This window comes from Channa argus, chromosome 21, assembly GCF_033026475.1.
Source record: "Channa argus isolate prfri chromosome 21, Channa argus male v1.0, whole genome shotgun sequence".
Lineage (NCBI taxonomy): Eukaryota > Metazoa > Chordata > Actinopteri > Anabantiformes > Channidae > Channa > Channa argus.
Window position 1 is genome coordinate 12,762,141 of NC_090217.1, and position 22,029 is coordinate 12,784,169.

Consider the following 22,029-nt stretch of genomic DNA (forward strand, 5'->3'; position numbering starts at 1 on the left):
CTTATTTTTCACTGACCTGTTTCCTCAAACATTCCACCCAGAGAAAATACTGTGTGCAATACAAGTAATTGTCCATAAGGGGGCAGTGTTATATAAAATGAGCCTCACGTTTCTCAAAAATCAATAAGCTTTTTATACAAATATGAGTCACCGTCTAACTATACTCGTTTGATTTTAGTGAAACTTACTAGAATAAATTTTGGTCATTTTTGAAAAGCTTATTTTTGTGAGATGGAAAAAAAATCTGATCACAAACCCTTTAACACCTGACAGTAACAAAAATAAAGGTTTGATGATTTATATGTTCGGTAAGAATTAGGTGCATGAAAAAATAATGTCATAAGTTTAACTTTTCAACATACTTTTTCTTTTACTAACTTAGAAGAAACTTTGCTGAGCGATAAAATGTCCTAAACCTATCACGGATAATTTGGTTTATAAAACTGCAACATGTAAAAGGTTTGTTTAAAAAAAAGTTATTAAAATCATGTTTAAGCCCCTTGAAACTTTTTTTTAATTTAAATTATATTCACAGAAGTTGAGCAGCTGATTAAATGTGTGACCCAACAGGAGTCTAAAAGTTGTTTGAATTGGAGCATTAGTGCAGCTACGTGCAGAGATGCCGGGTTTTTTTTTATATGTGCCGTCACTTCTTCAAACTACTTAAACATGAACCAGTGGAAGAAGGAGCAACATTCAAGCTCGTATTAGGAATTTTACCCAAGTCTCCTAATTGTAATAACAATGCACTTGCGCGCACTGGTCACCCGGTCAGGGCTACTTCCTAAATCTCCATGAGGAAAAAAAAAAAAAAAAAAAGCCCCCTCCTGTGAAAGCGTCCCAGAGGGGGGACGCAGCAGGTTTATGGTAATAAGTCTCGGAGGAGGAGGAGGAGGAGAGGAGCGGAGCCATTTTGTAATCATTTAAACTCAGTGTGGGTTAACGCAGCCGCTGTGCGCCGTGGACACACTGACACTATGGATCCTCAGCGTCTTTTCCCACGTTAGAACTTCACAATGAGGGATGAAAGTAAACCGCGGTGCTGGGAGAGGGAGAGTTAATGTTTTTGCCGATGAGTTTCACAGAAGCTGAATGGGATTTGGGTGGTTTACAAGAATGGAGCGACCGATGTATTGGATTTTGGTCTGTGCCCTGTTTAACATGCCGCTTTTTGGGTGTTTGGATATACACATTTCGGAGACTTTACAGCCCGGGAGTCTTTTGGCAAACCTGTCGCTCGGCTTTGGATGGACATACACAATTGACAGGACTTTATCACCTAAGTTCATCCAGCGCGTTTTGCAAGTTGAGAGGCACGATGGGCTTATCCGTCTGTCCCACACACTGCAGTGTGCGCACACACCGAGGAACCCAGCGCCTGTTTATGTCAGAACAGGTTCCTCGACATGTGGGGACGTTATTCTGACTCAGTTTAATGTGTTTGTTCACGGCCAGGACTGTTTTATTAAATATAAAAGAAAGAAGTCGCCGGGAAAGCCAGACATTCACATTAAACACCTTTCAAAACTGGATGCAACTTCCTGCTTACACGCAGGTAAACTGCTTTTGAATGTAACCCAACTTTTGCCTGCCTTTACGCGGAACGTCACCTTTTTGGACACTGAATGTGTCGGAGAAGACTTTGGTGCATTGCTCAAGCGTGGAGATTTGTTCCTGGACAGTGACTGGTGTGTTACGCACACGGGGCAACCTGAGGCGGATTTGCACTGCGCGTTGCACAGCTCGTTGGGGGACCGGCTCTCTGTGAAGGTGAGTGTGACGCTCGTAAAAGTGCCCAAACAGCCTGGATCTTTAACAGAAAAGCTCCAGACGTCTATCAAACCAATCCATCGAGGGAGGAGACAGGTCAACACGTCTCCCCAGTTCCAGCTGCCAAACTATCAGGTGTCCGTGCCCGAGAATGAGCCTGCGGGTACGCGGGTCATTACTTTGAAAGCGACTGACCCGGATGATGGAGAGGCAGGCAGGCTGGAGTACAGCATGGAAGCCTTGTTTGACAGCAGGTCCAATGACTTTTTTGACATTGACCCTCAGACAGGAAGCATAACAACCGTCCAGGCTCTGGACAGAGAAATCAAAGACACACATGTTTTCAAAGTCACTGTAACTGACAATGGCACCCCAAAGAGATCTGCCACTTCATACCTCACTGTCACTGTGAGTGACACGAATGACCATAGCCCTGTGTTTGAGCAAACTGAATATCGCGTTAGCATCCGGGAGAATGTGGAAGTTGGCTTCGAAGTGATGACAGTGCGGGCAACTGACGGAGACGCTCCCTCCAATGCCAACATGATTTATAAAATTGTGAACAGCGACGGAGTGAATTCTGTGTTTGAGATCGACCCCCGGAGCGGCCTGGTCAGGATCAGAGAGAGGCCTGACAGGGAGATTCGGGCCCACTACCAGCTCATTGTTGAAGCCAATGACCAGGGGAAAGATCCAGGTCCCCGCAGCGCCACTGCCACAGTTAACATCTCTGTGGAGGATGAAAATGACAACACCCCGCAGTTCAGTGAAAAGAGGTATGTTGTACAGGTCCCAGAGAATGTGGTCGTCAACACCAAAGTCATCCAGGTGGAGGCTACTGACAAAGACGAGGGGAACAATGCCAAAGTTCAATACAGCATCATCAGCGGTAATGTTAAAGGTCAGTTCTACATTCACTCTCCCACTGGTGTGATTGATGTCATCAATCCTCTGGACTATGAGATTATTCGGGAGTATAATTTGAGGATTAAAGCTCAGGATGGTGGCAGGCCGCCACTAATTAATGCCACAGGGATGGTGGTGGTGCAAGTGGTGGATGTGAATGACAATGCCCCCATGTTTGTCAGTACACCTTTCCAGGCTACAGTCTTGGAAAACGTGGCTATTGGTTACTCTGTGATCCACATTCAGGCGATTGATGGTGATTCAGGAGAAAATGCCCGTTTGGAATACAGACTTACTGACACCACCCCCGGTTTCCCCTTCACCATCAACGACAGCACAGGCTGGGTGACAGTGAGCGATGAACTCGACAGGGAGACCACTGAATTCTACACTTTTGGTGTAGAGGCGAGAGATCATGGGATACCTGTCATGTCCTCTTCAGCCAGTGTCAGCATCACAGTGCTTGATGTGAATGACAATGTGCCCACGTTTACAGAGAAGGTCTACTCGCTGAAGATCAATGAAGATGCGGTAGTGGGGACCAGCGTGCTCACAGTAACCGCTGTGGACAGGGACGTCAACAGTGTGGTAACCTACCAGATCTCCAGCGGCAACACGAGGAACCGCTTCGCAATCACTAGCCAGAGCGGTGGTGGTCTCATCACCTTAGCCCTCCCTTTGGACTACAAGCAGGAACGGCAGTATGTTCTGACGGTCACAGCCAGTGACGGAACACGCTATGATACTGCTCAGGTGTTCATCAATGTGACGGACGCCAACACGCATCGGCCAGTCTTTCAAAGTGCCAACTACCAGGTGATGCTCAGTGAGGAGAAACCAGTGGGCTCCACTGTGGTGGTAATTAGTGCAACAGATGAGGACACGGGGGAAAATGCTCGCATTACTTATGTGATGGAGGACAATGTACCTCAGTTTAAAATTGACCCAGATACAGGTGCCATCACAACGCAAATGGAAATTGACTACGAAGACCAGGCCTCCTACACATTAGCCATCATTGCCAGAGACAACGGCATCCCTCAGAAATCTGATACCACCTATGTGGAGATTATCATCCTGGATGCTAATGATAATGCGCCTCAGTTCCTCAGAGATTTGTACCAGGGCACAGTTTTTGAAGATGCACTTGTCTACACCAGCGTTCTCCAGATCTCCGCTTCAGACAGAGACTCTGGCTCAAACGGCAGGTTGAGCTATACATTTCAGGGTGGTGATGATGGAGAGGGGGATTTCTTCATAGAGCCTTACTCTGGTATCGTTAGAACTGCTCGCAAACTAGACCGGGAGAACGTGCCTGTTTACAATCTGAAGGCCTATGCTGTGGATAGGGGGGTTCCGCCTCTAAAAGCAGCTGTTTCCATTCATGTCGTTGTCCAAGACATAAATGACAATGCCCCAGTGTTTGAAAAGGATGAGCTTTTTATTGACATAGAGGAGAACAGCCCAGTGGGGTCAGTCGTGGCCCGGATCACTGCCACTGACCCAGATGAAGGCACCAATGCTCAGATCATGTATCAGATTGTAGAAGGGAATAGTCCTGAAGTTTTTCAGCTGGACATTTTTAACGGTGACCTCACTGCACTCACAGACCTGGATTACGAGACTAAAACAGAGTATGTCATAGTGGTCCAGGCCACCTCAGCGCCTCTAGTAAGCAGGGCCACTGTTCACATCCGCCTTGTAGACATGAATGATAATGAGCCTGTGTTGCAAAACTTTGAGATTATTTTCAACAACTATGTCACCAACAAATCCAACAGTTTCCCATCAGGAATAATAGGAAAGGTTCCAGCCCATGACCCGGATGTATCGGATAAGCTACGGTACAAGTTTGAATCTGGAAATGAACTCAGTTTGTTGGTGCTGAACGAGGACACTGGGGATTTGAGGTTGAGCAGAGACTTGGACAATGACAGGCCCCTGGAAGCCCCCATGACTATTTCCGTCTCAGGTAAAGAGTTCAAAACATATTTTATATCTTTATCATTCTCAAGGTTATCGCTCTCATTGTCCTTTTTTTGTGAAGAAGTTCTGCGTTTTCATCTCAGTGGCTTGTGTTAGAACATGCAAATAGGGTGATAAATTGTGTTTAAAGATGGATATTGAGTCACAACATGTGACGCATTTTTTAACTGCTGAGTCAATATAGAGTTTTTTTTTCTTTTTCGTTGAACTAAGAACACGAGCAGGTTTCGGCTGTAGTGTTGACTATATGTTGAGTGTGTGCTGCAGGCTGTATCCAGGATCCGGTTGTGCTGCTTTTGTGCCATTTGGGTGATAAATGTATTGTGTGGAAGTGGTTGGTTAAGGTAATAAAAAGGTGCTATTAGCGGGGCACCCTCATAACCGAGATGCTTTGTTCTTATAGATATGTGGGTTTCTGTCACAAGTAGGAACACACACATGCATACAGTGTAGCCTGAAGTGCAGAAGGCAAATGTTTCTGGGCTGCTGTAGGTGCACTGCAGGGAGCTTTATGAATATGTCGTGGCAAGATGATTGCAACATGTTTTTCCCACTTGGAACCCTTTCAGCTTTGATTAAAGGAGACATTTGAGATCCATAGTTTAGTTTTGGAAAGAAAATGGCATAGTTTGGATTTGAAAACTTGTGCATTCATGCTACAAGGTCATGCACAAAGAATTGTCTTTTTTCCCACTACGTAAGCAGAGAGTATGTTCTTCAGAGTTAAAGATTAAGTCCATGCAAACACTTGGACACTCACACCTAAACTGGCAGGGTAACAGCACAGGCAAGCACACACACTTTGTAAGAAAGCACTGTGACATTAATCAGGCAGTTGGACAGGCAGAATAAATCTAAAACCCTGACAGAATAACTACCCGATTACTTATTGACAACTGGTTGCTCAACCCTGTCTCTTTTTTTTTCCTCATTTTTATTCCTTTCTTTCTCTCCCTCTGTCTGCTTCTCAAAGCACATTTCCCCCGAAAATGGGCAAACAGCCCGACACAGCTCGAACTCTTCAGTTGTATCATCTCTCCAGCAAATCACACATACAAAGCAAGAATGCAATTGAACTGCTGTGAGCCAAGCTGCACCCATCTGATCAATTTGTGGTTGTTTTAAAGGCTCAAAATAATTATGGTGATGATAAATTACTTGGTGCACAAAAAAAAATAAAAAATCTTCATTTCTTTCCACTTTTCTATTTTTTTCCTTTCTCTAGTGTGTTTTCCTTCTTTGTCAAGGACAAAAGACAAACTGTCTTTTCTAGATGCTTTATAGCAGTCATTGACAACCTGCAGAGCATCTGAGGATGCCACGACTGACCACAATGGTTCCTGGCCTTATAGCCCTCATTTACTGCTTCTGAAAACGGTGACCTCATGATGGTCCCACAGGGGCTGGATATCTTCATTAGTTGAGGCAATGTGCACACACACCCACACACACTCGTATGTAAGCACGCGTTCATGCACAATTGAAGAAATGCACACTCCACACCCCCCTTTTTTTGGTGGCTCACCCTTATGTCAAGTGTTAGGTAACCGTTACGGCTGATGTCTTGACCTTTTAACCGCAGTCTCTTGTGAAAAGAAAGCCTCGGGGGATTGGTGGGCTAACAGGACCTTAACAAGCACCGGAGGACAAGACTCTGATTGTGCTAGTGACTCTCAAATGTACACACTATCTGCTTTCCCTGGTCTCCCATATTTTCTTTTGAAGTGTTTAGTTTTATTGGAGGCTTATTGTTTTGACCTTTTTTCAGCCTAATCTAGAGGCTGTCACAGATCTGTTCGGTTCTGAGGAGTAAACTCATCAGATCAGGTGTAAATTCTCAGTCTTGGGTAAGATCTGGTTTTATTGCCATTGGTGACTAACCTGTCTATCGAGATGTTCAAATGGATCTGACATATGACTTTACAGTTGTACGTGAGGCATTATTATTGCTTGTTTATTGACCGATGTTTGGATCTTTCTGTTTCATTCCTGACAGTTCTCTGATCTCATGTTGGTTTAAATTAATGTATGAATCTCAGGGTGTGGGTATGTTTATTTTGTTGGCCAGCATTACACTTATTAGATCAGATCACCATTGACATCCAACATTGATATCCATGTTTCCCCGTTAACCTTGATTATGGTGCCTGAGTAATGGAACAAAATACTATTGATTATTTATCAAAGCGAGCATAGATTTAGTGTTTGTAGAGAGCCCACGGCAAACCAGAGATGAAAAGGTTGTCCGTCACAAAGAATGACACATTTTCCTCCTTAACATCCGTATAATCAAGGCTGTACTTTGAACCAGGGCAGGAAATGCACCAGTGCTTTCATTCTGGTGAGCAGAAGGCCTGGGAATGTTTCCTGAGCCCTTTGCTGAAACACAAGAATGCCCTGATAAGTCTCTTCACATACACTCGCTAAACACACTCTGCTAGCCACAACACTGTTCTGTCTGTCCTCGTTTGTCTCCCCTTCCACTAGCGTGTGTGCGTGTGTGTGCGTGTGTGTGTGTGTGTGTGTGTGTGTGTGTGTGTGTGTGTGTGTGTGTGTGTGTGTGTGTGTGTGTGTGTGTGTGTGTGTGTGTGTGTGTGTGTGTGTGTGTGTGTGTGTGTGTGTGTGTGTGTGTGTGTGTGTGTGTGTGTGTGTGTGTGTGTGTGTGTGTGTGTGTGTGTGTGTGTGTGTGTGTGTGTGTGTGTGTGTGTGTGTGTGTGTGTGTGTGTGTGTGTGTGTGTGTGTGTGTCAGTAGCTTGGTGGTTCCATAGCCAATTCTATGTGATCTTATTGTAAGAGTTCTTATCTTAGCTTGTCAAATTTCACTTGAAACCTTTGGGGTTTTCACTCCTGTTTTCTAAAAGATGAGTATCTGTCAATTTCTACTGACTGCTTTAAGTGTCAGTGAGTTAGACAGGTACAGTATTTCAGTGTAATACACCTGTAGCCCTCCTTTCTTCTTATCTAACTCACTGGGACAGGTGTAGTTAAGTTTTGCCACGTTACTGAGCCCTATCTAGTCAGAGCCAGATTTGTGGTTTCTCACAAATCAAAGCAGGCCTGCAGTGGCACAGAGGAAACACTTGTGCAGTTAATGAGCATCTGTTGTCAGAAGTCTGAATAATTGGTGATAAGTGGTGTTGAAATAAAGGCTTGATTCTAATCTTACCTGATTGAGAGTTTTCACCTTTAGGAAAAATTATCCCAAGTGGCCGGTAAGTGCTTATGCAGTTCATGTCTGGTGCACGTTGCTGAGAAAAGCATTTATTTAAAAAGCTAAAGTATATTAAAAAAAATGATCTCACAAATGGTCTCTTTTGAAAAATTGGGAAGATATGTGTCTTTCAGAGCACTGATCGTTTGTGTTGCTTGCTTATTTGGCTGTGTTGCCCCCACATTCTTCTATTTGCTCTGAGATCTATCTGCCCTCGATTTGTAAAAGGCATCACCTAAAGTGCACTGTTTGTTTGTTTTTTTTCTTTCCAATAAATTTTCACCTGATATTTTTACAACGGCTATTGTAAAAACGTGCGTAAACTGGCCATAGGTGGAGTTATGTTATATCAATATGCGATGCAGTGTAGCAGGTTGTTACTTAAACGATTAGGAATGATTGATGCCAAATCGTCTTTTTCCACCCTGGCTCTGATCTTTTTCCTTGCTGCTGGTGAGCAAAATGGCAAGTCACTACATGTACTGATATATACCCCCCTCCATCCCTCCTCCCAGTCTTTCCCCTCTTTTTTCCAATGGGTCTTTTTCTGAGCCTTCCTGCCCCGGTTTGCCTCTTAATCCCGTTTGAGGAGTTGCATAGCTCAGCTTTTTAACATTTCTGTTCTCATCCACCCACCGCCCCCTCCTAATACACACTTTCTCTCTCACTTTCACACCTCCCTATTTCTATACACATAATTAGATTTCAACAGTGACAATGGAGCTTTGGCTTTGTGCCTATTTAAAATCAAGATTGAGATAAAATACAATCTGCTGCTGAACTCACTGAGCTTCCACCAACAGGCCACTTAAAAACATTCCTGTGAAAACCACAGCTTTATCATTTAGAGGGAAGGGATGTGCAATAGTCACTTTTTATTATGGGGCACAATTAAACTTGTGCAATACACTGTGAGATGCATTGCTCTCCACATGAATTCTGTGGCTTTTCCTTCTTTTTTTTCTGACCACATCATCATATTATCCAGCAAAAAATCTTCCTGTGTTTGGTTCCATACCATCCCTGGCATTCTGTTGGTTTCAGTCATTAATTAACCCTGAAATATTCCATCATACATGTTGGGACACAAGAATACATATTGGGAAATACAAAGCATTCACTATATGAGTCAAAGGAAACAAATGTGCGGACACCCCCCCGCCCCCCTTTTTTTTTCTTCCTGTTTTCATGTCTTATCCCAGGTAATGTCTGACAAGAGAAATGTGACTCCTCAATGGTGCACAGATGTGGGAGCGATACACAAGCGCAGACATTGATGAGGTGGCCTTTCACCTGTGAGAACAAAGCAGCACATGGGGTTTTACATGCAAACACTTAGCAGTGAGAAACATCCCTGTACTCACAAATACACGACTTGTGACCTCAAGCTGACAGATGGAGCAGAAAGGTCCAAGAAAGAAGATGTTGTCAGTGTATTTTTTTTTTTTTCCTTTGGTCTGGGATTGCAGTCTAAAAATTTACCACGTGTGAATTCTCCCAATTAGAATCTCCATCAAAGCTTCTTGCTACCTACCAAAGTCAACAAGGTGTAGATTTTCCATTGTTATTTTTTTTGGCAGAGAACTCTGCTCCAGCACTTTAACAGAGTAAAAAGTGCTTTACTTTGATCCTACTGTGTGTACGTATGTCTCCAATGTCTCCATGGATGGTGCCTGTGCACATCAGCCATGTCTGTAGCAGCCCATATGTTTTCCTTCAGTACATGTGAGATATGCTGCCATTCCCAGGCTTGGCATTCGGAGTAACTGATATTAGAAGATCCCATTCATTCCTAACATATCACACTCTACTGTCTCGTCTCCCTTCTCTTTCTATCTCTGTTCTCTTACCTCTCACTCAGTCTCACTATCTTCTTTCACGACTTCCTTTTTTTTTTTTCTTCTTATTTATTTATTTATTTTTTCCTCCTCCACCCATGGCTCGACCATGTCCCCGGAGAGTCTTCAACTGCCATGTGTTTGTTGAGTCTCTTCTAAGTGGTTACAGAAACTTATTAGATGACCTGCTTTCTGTCTGTCTTGCATGCTTGCCTCTGTGCATTTGTCCACATCCCTTCCTTGGTGATCCCCAAACCAGTGTTTGTCCAAAATGGTTTAATCCATGCTGGCATCATGTTTCTGGGGATGGGAATGTTGGTCTGCTGAAATATACGAACAATTAAAATTATTGACATTACATTTGTTACAAATTTCACATCTTGAAAATTTCCACACTGCCTTAGTGTTTTGTGCTAATTAGGAAATGTTAGTATTCAAACATGTTAAACTCAGATCAGTGTACTCATTTCATTTAGTTGATCAGAGATGGTCACTACTTGTCTTTATTGAGGTCTGTGTGCTCAATTAAAGGCTAAAATGAGAAGAGTTGTTTAAGTAATTAAAACTTTCTTCTGGTGCCATCAGAGCCTGTGAGAAACAGTATGGCCACCCAGTGACTGAGAACTGGTTGCTGCTCCAAATTGTCAAAGAGGAAACAAAGAGTGACTTTGTTTGACACAAATTTCATGCTTTGACATTATGCCTGGAGGAGGATGGCAGTTTTTACGCTAACTAATTGTTGACGTGTTACATTTTTACTCAGCTTGTCTTGTGTAAACCTGCCATCTCTGTCCATCTTTTGTTACTTGAGCCATTTTTCCTCCCACACATTTTAATCCATGTGCTCCTTTCTCAAGATCAGTGTTTTGTTTCCAGCAGGAAATCTTTCTTAAGCATTGTGCTGATTTCGGTCATTGGCGTAAAAGTGGGCTGCAACGTGTGCTGTCTTCCCATCATGCAAGTGTGTGTGTACTGTGGGGATTACAAAGAAGAGTTGTTTATTTGTCTTCTTCTGGGCTCAGGGGTAAAAGTTGGGGTAACACAGGGGGGTGTACCTTTTTGTTCGTGTGTGTGTGTATTTTGTTTAAACGTGTGTGCTGTTTAGTAGCTTAGATCTAGATTGAAACACACGACACACACCACTTTTCCCTCTCTGTTACAAACAAACAAACACACACACACACAAAGGGAGGGTTATCTCTTGTTTACGTGCTGCAGGACAGTGATTTCACCCCTCAAACTCCAACAGGTTTTGGGTGGTGGAGGGGTCGTATTTGATTGTAACCTGACACACCTCTGTCAGCTTTTCATTCTTCTTCATTCTCTCTCTCACTACCATGACACAATACTTCTCTTTGTCCCCTTTCACTGAGGAGGCAGGGGAAGTGTCGTGGCTCGCTAACGGCTCTCAAGTGTGATATTACATGCATTGCGATGTGCGGTGACCAGCTGCAGGAATGTTAAGTGGTGTGGGCTGAGGGTGTACATATAAAATATCTAGCCAGAGTCAGTAACAAGTGTGAAAGGGAAGCAGAAGCAGGCAAAAGAAGAGCCAACAGAGAAGTTAGGGAGACAGTTGGTGCCTCTCTTCACGGATTGTCTGCTGGCCACGCCACAGGGCTTCATGCTCAGTTACTAATTGTGGCTCTGATTTTGTGGGAAGTATTTTAGGATTTAGTTGTGGGAAACTGCACAGTGAAATGAAAAATGCCATCTTTTTTTACTAATTTGACGTCTTCCAAACTCATTTCTGGTTTTAGACTTTTTCTCCATTGTAGTCTTGTCCTCTGTACTCGTCCTGGTTCAGTCTTGCATGAATGTTGTTGTCACAGCAGCACTGACAAATTTAGGATAAAATTTAAATAGGTTCACGAGGGTAATAAATTAGGAATTTGAAAGCTTTTGTGTGTAGAATTAGTTTTAGAATCAGTTGTAAGCTTTCACTGTAATTCGCCTCCATTGTTGACCTTTAAACTCTCTCAGAACCAGACTTTACCCTCAGGTGACCAGGTTCCTGAGCCTCAATTGAAGGCCAGGGGAAGCTAATTTTCACCATTAGATGATGAACTACCTGCTTCAGGATCTAAGACCAGACTCTTAAACCACAAACAAGAAACATCAAAGTGCAAGTTAGTCTGACCGGGAAAAAAGTAGCTGTTCTTCAGAATGGGCCACATATGGATTGTAGTGAGATACTTTAAAAAAAACTTTAAAGCTGCTGAGAGGGGAAAAAAACTACTATTTTGGATTTTGCAAAACTAGGTTATTAACATCACGTTTTTTTTAATCACCAGATGGATCATAACATTAGTGGAATATATTCAATATATATGTTGTTAAAATCACTATTTGTGATTTAATGAATAGTTTTCTGTTTGTTGTCACATAAGCGATTTAAGCTTTTTTCTGTGAATTGGTGAATTTAGTTGTGCATCAAATTGTCAAAATTTTCCTGTTTGTAGTTTTTTGTTAAGGAAAACTAACCACGTCCTAAGAGTGGTGTCCATCCTTTCACCTCCCAAATTGTCAAACTGTATCCCTGACACTGACCTAGGCTTTCTTTTATATTTTAAATGGCTCCTACTCAAAGGTCATAGCAATTAATGATCAAATCTCTTGCTGCTCAGTGTGTACTCTGCCACCTCTGTACTAATCCTGCCCTGTGACATACTTCTGCCACACACTGTAACTTCATATCTTCACCATTAGTAAGAAACAACCCCATGTAATAGCTCTATGTGCAGTACACAAGGCTACGATCCTTACAGCTATTAGAGTTGGCACTGACAATGAAGGTATTAGGATGAAATGTCAAACGGCTTAAATGGATTGAGTTCACTGGCACAAACAGACCAAAAGCGTTGCTTAATCCAGAGCTGAACAAAAAAAAAAGTGCACTTCTGCACCAAGATAACCTACAACTGACAGACGCAGCTCTTGATATGAGAATTGACATTATATGACGGGAATAAAATTTATAAAGTTTTTCCAGGCTCTTGAGAGAGAGAGAGAGAGTAGCATCTTAGATTTGGATGAGAAACTTGACTATCCACTTTCCTGAAAACCGATGCCTTCTCATAATTACCTGTTAAAAAAAAAAAAACCTCCTTGATTGGGGTTTAACACTGATCCTCTGTGAGTGTTGATCTTGGACTCCAAAGAAAGCCTTCATGCCAGACTGTGTTCACAGAGGTGTCACTTTTAGACATTTCCCCTTCAGCCAGAGAAGGAGCTGGTGACAGGTGTAATCATGACAGTTAATAGCTTGTGTGTGGGAACTTGTTGATTCATGCTTTACTCTCACACTGTTGTCCTTTTTTGCTTACTATGTCAGAAATCACCTGACTTTCCTGAAATTTCATCTTTCAGTTAACTTTCTATCATGTATGAGTTAGAGGTGGTATAGTTGCATCCCTAGTTTACTCGTTTTCTTTTCCTTTGTTGATCTGTACTTAAGAGGCTACGCAGCAAGATAAACTGCCTATGTAGGCCTGCTATAGATGGTATATCCTCCAGGAGATTAAAAAAAAAAAAAATAGCCTTTACTCACGAAGTAAACCGAATTGCAATGTGTTGACCAGATTTTTAATTTACTCGCAGCAATGCTCTGTCAATGGCACTGTATCCACCACTTTTGTCCAGAGTAAAATATCAATTTAAATCCATGTGGATTTCAATAAAATTCAGTATGCACATTCATGTTGATGATCAATTAGAATAACTTTCTTAGTTCATTATAGTCCAGTTCTTTTGGCCAGTACTTTACTTACTATGGTTTTTACCAAAATAACTGCATACTTAATGACGTTCACAGACTTTGACACAAAACAAACATCAAAGGAAGATGAAGACCTACTGCTGCGTCGGCTCAAGTCGCCCTTTGTCTAGGCTGACGAGTGGCACTTGAACACATGACACCCGACAGGCATGTTGCATGTATGTTACACGCTTGCATGAGCGGAAGAGAATAATAAAACTAAACATATTAGAGAATATTTATGAATTAGGAGTTTTGTAACTCTGATAAGCCCTGTAAGGATACAATTGTTTTTTCCAGCTTATATAGCATATCCAAAGTGTTTTATGATGTTGCTTCACATTTACCCATTTACCAACATTTTACTCCTCTGTTTGAAGATGTAGGCTTTTAACTGAACCCCAGCAACTTGGGGTCCTGCTGTCAACTTAAGTTTTGTTTTTATCTTTATTAAGCATAAGAGGAAAAACACTTCACACATACACATATTAACAAAAAACAGATATATAGTTTTTTAATTTTTATTCATGCAACGTTGTGTCCATCATGCATAGTAGAGAGAATCACGGTGCGAAAAAAGTGTCTACCACACCCTGTGTTACGATTGGATCCAACAGGTGGAACGGCTTAGATCTCTGTAAGCATTTCAAAGAAACAGACTAAGACGTGCAGAGTGAAGCTTTTTATGTTTTTCTACAATGCTCCAGGCCTCGTCTTTTAGCAGAAAGTGAGAGACACATATACGTAGATGTAGACAGAGGGAGCTGCGAGGTGAATATGGATTGCTCTGCCTTTTGATAAAGTGTCAAAATGCTCTTTTGAACTATGACATCCTCCTATTACATTCTGGATAGGATTGCTCATGCACATAGCCAAAAACACATCTGTAAACTGCATATAAGCATGCATTTACACATGCACATACCGGTAGAGTTGCCCATTTCCCTGTCACTCATGATCAGAGACTAGCTGTGGCCTTTGCATTTGCCGACCTCTTCCCCTGGAGTGTTAAGGCCAAGTTTCGCACAAAGATCCCTTCCACCTTTTATACGACACACAAAAACGACCTCACCCTCCTAAAATGTCTTCAGTTACACATGTATCAAAGAAGTAGAAGCTACTTTATCCTTCAGGAACAGCTATTACAGAGAAACTAAAAAATGCAGTTCAAACATTTTCTGTGATTTTCGTTTTTTTAAATAGTTTTAAAAGAATATAAATCGTTTGCAGGATGTTTTATGAGGCATATTTATGTTGATTTCTTTTTTTTTTATTGCCTTTATTTAAATAGCATTATAAAACCATTTTGATGTCTACTATAAAGGCATCCTTCGAAATACGACGGTGTAAAAAGTTAGTTGTTGACAACTACATCAACAAACAGTTCTTGTATTCTACTTATAAATGCTAAATGGAAACACAATGGTCCACTCTGTCTCTGTCCATCCCATGTGATGTTTGAAAATAACATACGTGCTGCTGTCTACCTTGAACAGCCCCTTATCATATTAAATCCTGGGCTACAGTCAGGAGGTGTGTGTCTGTGTGTGCGTGTCTGTAATAACTAGGGTGATCAAAAATGCTCTTGCCGAAAGTTAATCCCAAAAATCAGCTCCTATACCTTCTTGTTGTCTGTGCACTAAGAACAGGACATTTTCTGACTGGAAGTAAACTCTGTGATGGCAGTGACTTCCACTTGACTTCTCCAATTTTTTTTTTTTTTCTTTTCAGTTTCTTATACTCCAAGTGTCAGCACTGATGCACTATAAGAAATGTTTACCAGCACTTCTACTTGTACTAGTGCATTAGTCAAGGCCATTTGCCAGTTTCTAACCCTGCCCTGAGGAGGCTGTTGAGCATTCTCAGGAATTTCTAAAACACTGTCTGAATCAATTTCCATGAGGATTGTCAATAACCACTAGTTCTTAATGGACTCATTATAGAGCTTTAATGTTTGTAGCTGAACTGCTCTTGTCTATTAGTGCTATAATGAGGAGGCCGGCAGAAGTAGTTTTGTTAAAGAGATAAGTTGCAGGGACTGGTCACATTCTCTATTACGTTGTGGAAAGAGTGACGTTGCTGTTGCAGGATAGTCGAGTCACACTTAAGACACAGGTATCAGGCAACGATAGCTTTGTTTCATGTCTGCTTTCTGTCAGCCCGAAAAATTGCTTGATGAGTCAGTGGAGGCTCAGGGGGCCATGGCCTCTGATTATGGTTATTTCAACTCTGGCTCCTGGGAGGTCAAACAGACAAAGGGGGTCTAGAGTGTAGCAGCTGAGAGTTCAGTGACTCACAACAGTGGTCTTATCTGAGTAAACCTCCACTTAACTGCAGGGTCATCTCCACTGTCACTCTCTTACCTTGCTGGTTTCATGGATAATGTCAGTCATTCTTGAGAAATGAGGAAAGACATAGGCTCCTTCTGGCATCTGATATAGACTAGTACTACTTTTAAAAAGCTGTTTGCTTACATGCTCTGCATGCAACTGCCAGGAGAGTAAATGATTGGGGACAATGTATTTTTTAAGGCAGGGTAACAACAAGACATACGTGGGAAATTATGCCGCCTTCTACATTAGCAGATGATTTAAAACTTATTACCACTTATTATCCTAATTCCTATTAATCACCAATACTTAGTTTATGTGCACAGATCAGACATAACATTATAACCACCTGTGCAATTTAATGCAGTTTAATACAGCAGCTCTGCCATGAATTCTACTTTTATAAGCATTTAATTTCTCAGTTTTTAGGATGAAACTGTCTCAAAGGTGATAATTCTACTGTTAGTTTGTCATTGAGGTCAAAGTGGGTAGTGGAGTCGTACTGGAGTGCATTATAAGAAGACGTGGTTCTAAGGTTTTGCCACCCTAATTAAAAATAATGAAGTGGCCAAAACATTAGAACCACCTATTCTTACAATGCACTCCAGAATTATCACAGGTGTTTGTATTGTGATGCCTGATGTGTAGAATGTAAGTTTAGTGGTGTGCAGTGTCAACTGCCCACTCTCCTCAGTGCTATTTGCCCATGTAAACGTAAATATAAAATACAAAGCTCAGATATTGATCATTAGACATTTCCAGTTTTAATTATAAACAGCCTCATGATTGTCAGATATGTTGTTATTGTCATTCTCTTGTGTGTGTGATGGCATTACTGTACTCATGAATTACACATTACAAAAACAATTAATGGTTCAACCAAAATAATAATTTACACACTAAAACAATGATTCACAGGCTCCTTCTTTAAATAAACTGTGAAGTGAAGGCGAGACAGGTGGAGCATTCATGTTTCAGTTTGAGCTGACCACACCCACGGTTCAGACAAACAAAAGTTCACAGAGTTGACATTAAAGAGCCAGGTCTTCATTTGCATTTCATCTTCCTGTACACAGTCCTTTTGTCATTCACTTTACTTTTTTATTAAGAGACAGTTCCCTTACTGTTACTGTTCTGTCTTTAAATGCTGATTAGCTTCCTGACAGTCAGTATCTGTGTTAGAGGTGTGAAGCGATTGTCTTTACTTGTTAGGAGTCACACGGGGTATAATGGGCTCACAGGACAAGGCATTTTAATGGAGACATTTGATTACAGGGTTCAGTGTTGGTTGAGTTCTTGTTAGCACAGATGTTGTTTGTAAAATTGATGATTCAATTTGAATAAATTTTCTCTTTTTGGTGTTTTGAAGTTTATAATAAATAAATGTTCACTAAGGTAACATGATCATATAGTTTGGTTTTGTTTATTTCCAATTAATTAAGGAATCCAAATTCTCAACTTTCTCTGTTATTCTATTCAATGGATCCTTATTGTTTGTGATTACATGGGGCTGGATTTGCAGGTACTCAGTGGTTACTGCTTGGGACAGTGTGGAACCCTTGGCTGCACACTTGGTGCAGCCTCAGCGCATGCAGTCTGTTTCAGTCGCCCTAAACATTCCAAAATACTGTGCAATACTGTGTTTATGGCTTATCTGTTCCCCTGAATCTACTAAGGACAGACTATTGTGGTGTGAGTCAAGGCCTTTGGGTCTTGTTTTACAGTATCTTTAATATAGGAGTGGAAAGCTGTGGTTTGTTGCTGTGGTTTTGCTTCAGGGGGAAGTTGGTTTAGAGCTGGGGTGATCACCATTTGCCACATTTACACTCACATACTCACTATGAGCCTTGTATTCGTATCCATACCTGTGCTTAGCATTCACTCAGTGATTGAGGTCCAGAGACTGCAAGGATTTATTTATTTAAAAAACAAATTTTTTGGTCCTTTTGGCTTATCCCGAGAGTTCAGTGTCGCCACAGTGGATCATTTTCTGGCAACACTGGACCGGCACTGCACAGCTGGGGAGGGGAATGGGCTGTTAGGGGTTCAGTGTCTTGCCCAGAGACACTTCGACATATGGCCGGGACCGGGGATTGAGCCACGGTCCACAGGTGTGATCCGTGGACGACTGCCTTACCCACTGAGCCATGGCTGCCCGAGGTCTAGAGACTGCAAGGATAACAAAGTGGAAATGGTCTATTATTACTAAAGTGATGATAGCAGCCGTGGGCAGCCAGCACACGCTGACATACCTCTGCCATTGCGTAAGTGAAGCTGCTTTCACACACCACTACTCTTTGTTTTTTACACAATTTATTCTGCATCATTGTGTTTCTCCTCCTCTGTGGCTGTTCCATACACAGTGTCTTGTGAAGTCTGTAATCCACACATTTTTGTGAAACATTATTGACTAATATGGAGAGGAGAATTATACAGCGTTTTGCAGGAAATAGATAATGCTCAAGTTTAGTGATGTTAGCAGCTCTGTGGATGACAATAGTATGTTATCCGTTGGTAGCTGGGTTATTCCACTATTTTCGTGCACCTCTTTACATATTAAAGGTGTAGCATAATTTTCTGAATCGGAAGACGGTGAGATTGCAGAGCACGGCAGTCTGCCAGTGCACAACCTGGCACACAAACACTCATCTCTACAACTACTCAAAGGCAGAATCATTCCCTCTTCTTTTTTTTCTCTGGAAACCTCCCACCTGCCTTAAACCACATTTGGTTAACTGACACAAATGCAGGATCAAGAGAGAACACACACACACACACACACACACACACACACACACACACACACACACACACACACACACACACACACACACACTTGTTTGTGTCTTAATAAGAGACATGTTTTGGATGTCTTTCACAGACTTCTCTTCCTACTTAATAGTTTCCACATTCCAGCCTTCACCACCGGTATGACTTCACCTGCAAGCAAAACCAGAAAACATCTTCATAATTTGACCAAGAGCATCCTATAAGTGTGTGTGCATGTCCAATCATGCTTGTGTACCTACATGCAGTGTCTTGAACTTGTGGCAAAAGGTCTTCAAATGCACATAAAAAAATATATACATTAAATTTAGAAATTGTCCTGTAGAAAGAACTTCATATCCTTCTTTGGTCTCTTGTTCTCCCTGTCTCTCTCTCTCGCACTCTCTCTCTATCTCTCTCTTGCACACACACACACACACACACACGCACACACACACGCACACACACAGCCAGTACAGCTTGTCGTCCTTAATCTTATTACAGTGACCCTGATCCTCCTCCCTTTCCTGCTCTTCTTGAAAGCATTGCAGCGTGTCATAACATGACCACCAAACTTCAAAAAACTTTCTTTTTTGAGCACAGAAATGTTCTGTATTTGTGATTGATTGAGTTGAAGACAGTAATTTGTGGGAGTACTTAAAATTTGTCTCTTTGGGGGCTGACTGAACATCTGTCTGATGTTGGGGCGTGTCCCTGCAGGCTGAGCTGAAGTTAAAATTTACTGTTTCCCCACCCTAATAAATCCCCCTTTTTATGAGCTGAGGGATGAGGTGAGTGAATAGCAGGATGAAGAGGGAGACAAAGAAGGAAAGAATCCAGTCAAATAATGAAGCTCCTGTAATTCTGAAGATGCTTAAACAATCGATGCGGCCATTAGTTTATTAGCAGTGTCTTAGCCTTCAGAAGAATCAACAGACAAATTATATCAAAAAAGAAAGTCACAACTAGTTAATTATATACAGTATATAGTTGATAACATGATAAAGTTGATAAAAATGTCTTTTTTTTGCTGTGTAGTATGGAATTCGCAGATTGGTAGGATGTTTTAAATCTTGCTGTGGCAGAGTTCGATAAAAAGCTAGAGATGCTGTTATTAGTTATACTATCTGTTGACAGTAATTGCTACTTTAAATTCAGTGAGGAATACTGTCAATTTGTCAAGCCTGGGGAGGACCACGGGACCACCCATGATAAAAACTATGACGAAATAGTGTCAAGCTTATGTCCACCCACCAATAAGACCAATGCTGTAGTTACCCAAGTTACAGAGTTCACTCTAGCTTTTTTTTTTCTTTCACTTTTTGTTTAATATAGGGCGGCAACTAATGATGTCTCCATGATCAGTTAATCATCTGATTTATTTTCGTAACTAATTCATTGTTTTGTCTCTAAAATGTCAAAGAACATTTCCATCTTTAAGTTGGAACATGTATATTTTTAGCATTTCTGCCAAATGAATTACTCACTTGACTTAAATTGTTTAATTTTTTTGTTGATTGACAACTGATTATTTCACTGTTAGTTACACATCAAAATTTTCTTTGCATTGTCCTTAATAATTCAAGGACTAATTTGGTATTTATGATCACCTGCTAGAGCTTATTACAGTAATTGGCAGCTTGATGCACAAACCAAAGTGTAAAACTAACTTGACTGAATCAGGATTGTTTGAGTTGTATCACTATACTTGAGTCCGTCTTCAGTGTACTTCATCAAGTAACAGATTCGCACACAAGCCTTCTATTTTATACATATTTAACTATTTCTGGGAAAAGGCAGGTCAGGCAAGGTGATTTTTAAACTTTGCTGCAGGTGTAAAACGTCTTTGTTCAGCCATATGAAATGGCCTCATACACGCTGTCTGCAATATACTTTCTGATCATTTACAAAAAAATGAGGACCGAGGCTCATCAACACTTCTATAACAGACTATTATCAAATGTATTTGTTTAGGAAGCTTTATTATCTAATGTTCAAGTTGAAATTCACAGAGGTATAGGGAGATATTCTAGAAAAACCTGAAAGAAACTAATATGTGTTACTGCCTCCCACCTTTTCTTTCTGAAGCTGACTCATTATCACACACCATTCTTGTCGGCCATGTCACCCAACACAGTATAGTGACATTTAAGTGACCCTCTGAAGAGAAGGAGAAGAAAATGGAGAGAAGAAGGTTATAAACCAGAGGAGAAGCAGAAAGAAATGAGGGGATAGAAGTTGTGTGATAAAGGAAACCGATGAGTTCTCAGAGGAAGGGAGTGAAATTAGGTAAAGTGAGAAATAAAGGGGAGGGAAGGAGGCAAGAGGAGAGGATAGAAGAAAGTGGTGGGGGCATTTTTTTTTTTTTTTTACCCTCACATTCTTTTTTTCTGACTTCAAAGAATCTCCTGGTGAGAGGGAATTATTCCCCTCCGCTCAACCGTACCGCTTTGTTACAACACTGTTTTCTTCGTACTGAACCGCTACCTCTGCTTCCACAGAAAAATCAGATTGTACTTGCTCTGTTGGTAAGATCTTAGCAGGGCTATTTTAGCTGATGTACTAAGGTTTTCTGTTTCTCTCTCACACTCACACAATGACGATAGACTCCAGGTTTCCTTTGGATTAACATGACGAAGCCTGAATCGGTAAAATTAAGGACCTGTAAACCAACAAACAAAGAACTATTGCGGAGAACAAACAGTCCTTGTAAAATGCACTTCAACTTCCTAAACACATTCTTTCACTACTTTTTGAAATCCAAATAAAAGACAGGAGAGAGAGTTATTTAGGTTGTGGCTTGTCCAGGCTGAACTAGTGGTGGCACAGAGCCAAGGAAGGATTGAAACATCAAGAGGTCAGCTGGCAGCCAGCAGCTCCAGGTGGGCTGTGATCCTGGCTGAAGCCAAACAGCACTCGGATATCTGCGTCTGTGTCAACACGTTTTCAATCTGCTGGCTGGTTTGCTTGGTGGCTAACCAGCGGACTGCATGAATGAATCAATGAATTTGACTGCTTCGCTGGCTGCCTGGCTGACTTATTTAATGACTGAATAGTTTTATGAATGACTCTTTGATGGAGCAAACGTTTGGCTCTAAGACCAACTGGCCAACTGTGTACAAACAGCTGACATACCACACATGTTCATCATGTGTGTCAGGGAAATCATTCAGGATGCATTCTTGCTATCAGAATCTAAAAACTATACATGCATAGAAGTTACAACTATAAATACCCTGCATACTCTCCTTTATGTAATGTTAGTTTGCCACTAAAAATTACAGCGGCTCTATACAAAGTTTCACTGACACAGAGTAGCCCAGTCACAGCCTATTACATGCCCAGTAGTTATACAGGTAGCACAGCTTTTAAAATTTCCCACAAATGTTGAGAATGAGCCTAAAGCCCATTTCCAATCATTTGGAGGATTAAAAGCCATCGAGTGGGGTTGTTGATGTTTGTAGC

At 41.4% G+C, this 22,029-nt stretch overlaps 1 protein-coding gene across 6 annotated transcripts in view; it reads left to right on the forward strand.

Moving 5' to 3' along the window:
• Positions 1 to 901: 901 nt before the first annotated feature.
• The window catches only part of celsr1a (cadherin EGF LAG seven-pass G-type receptor 1a), a 77,369-nt gene continuing 56,241 nt past the window's right edge, over positions 902 to 22,029 (forward strand). For 4 of the 6 annotated variants that reach the window (XM_067489924.1, XM_067489923.1, XM_067489926.1 and 1 more), the window contains exon 1: positions 902 to 4,648. In XM_067489924.1, coding sequence (XP_067346025.1) covers positions 1,093 to 4,648 — 3,556 coding nt within the window. In that variant the 5' untranslated portion in view covers positions 902 to 1,092. The remainder of the gene's footprint in view (positions 4,649 to 22,029) is intronic. The other 2 variants (XM_067489927.1, XM_067489928.1) reach the window with 1 other exon arrangement.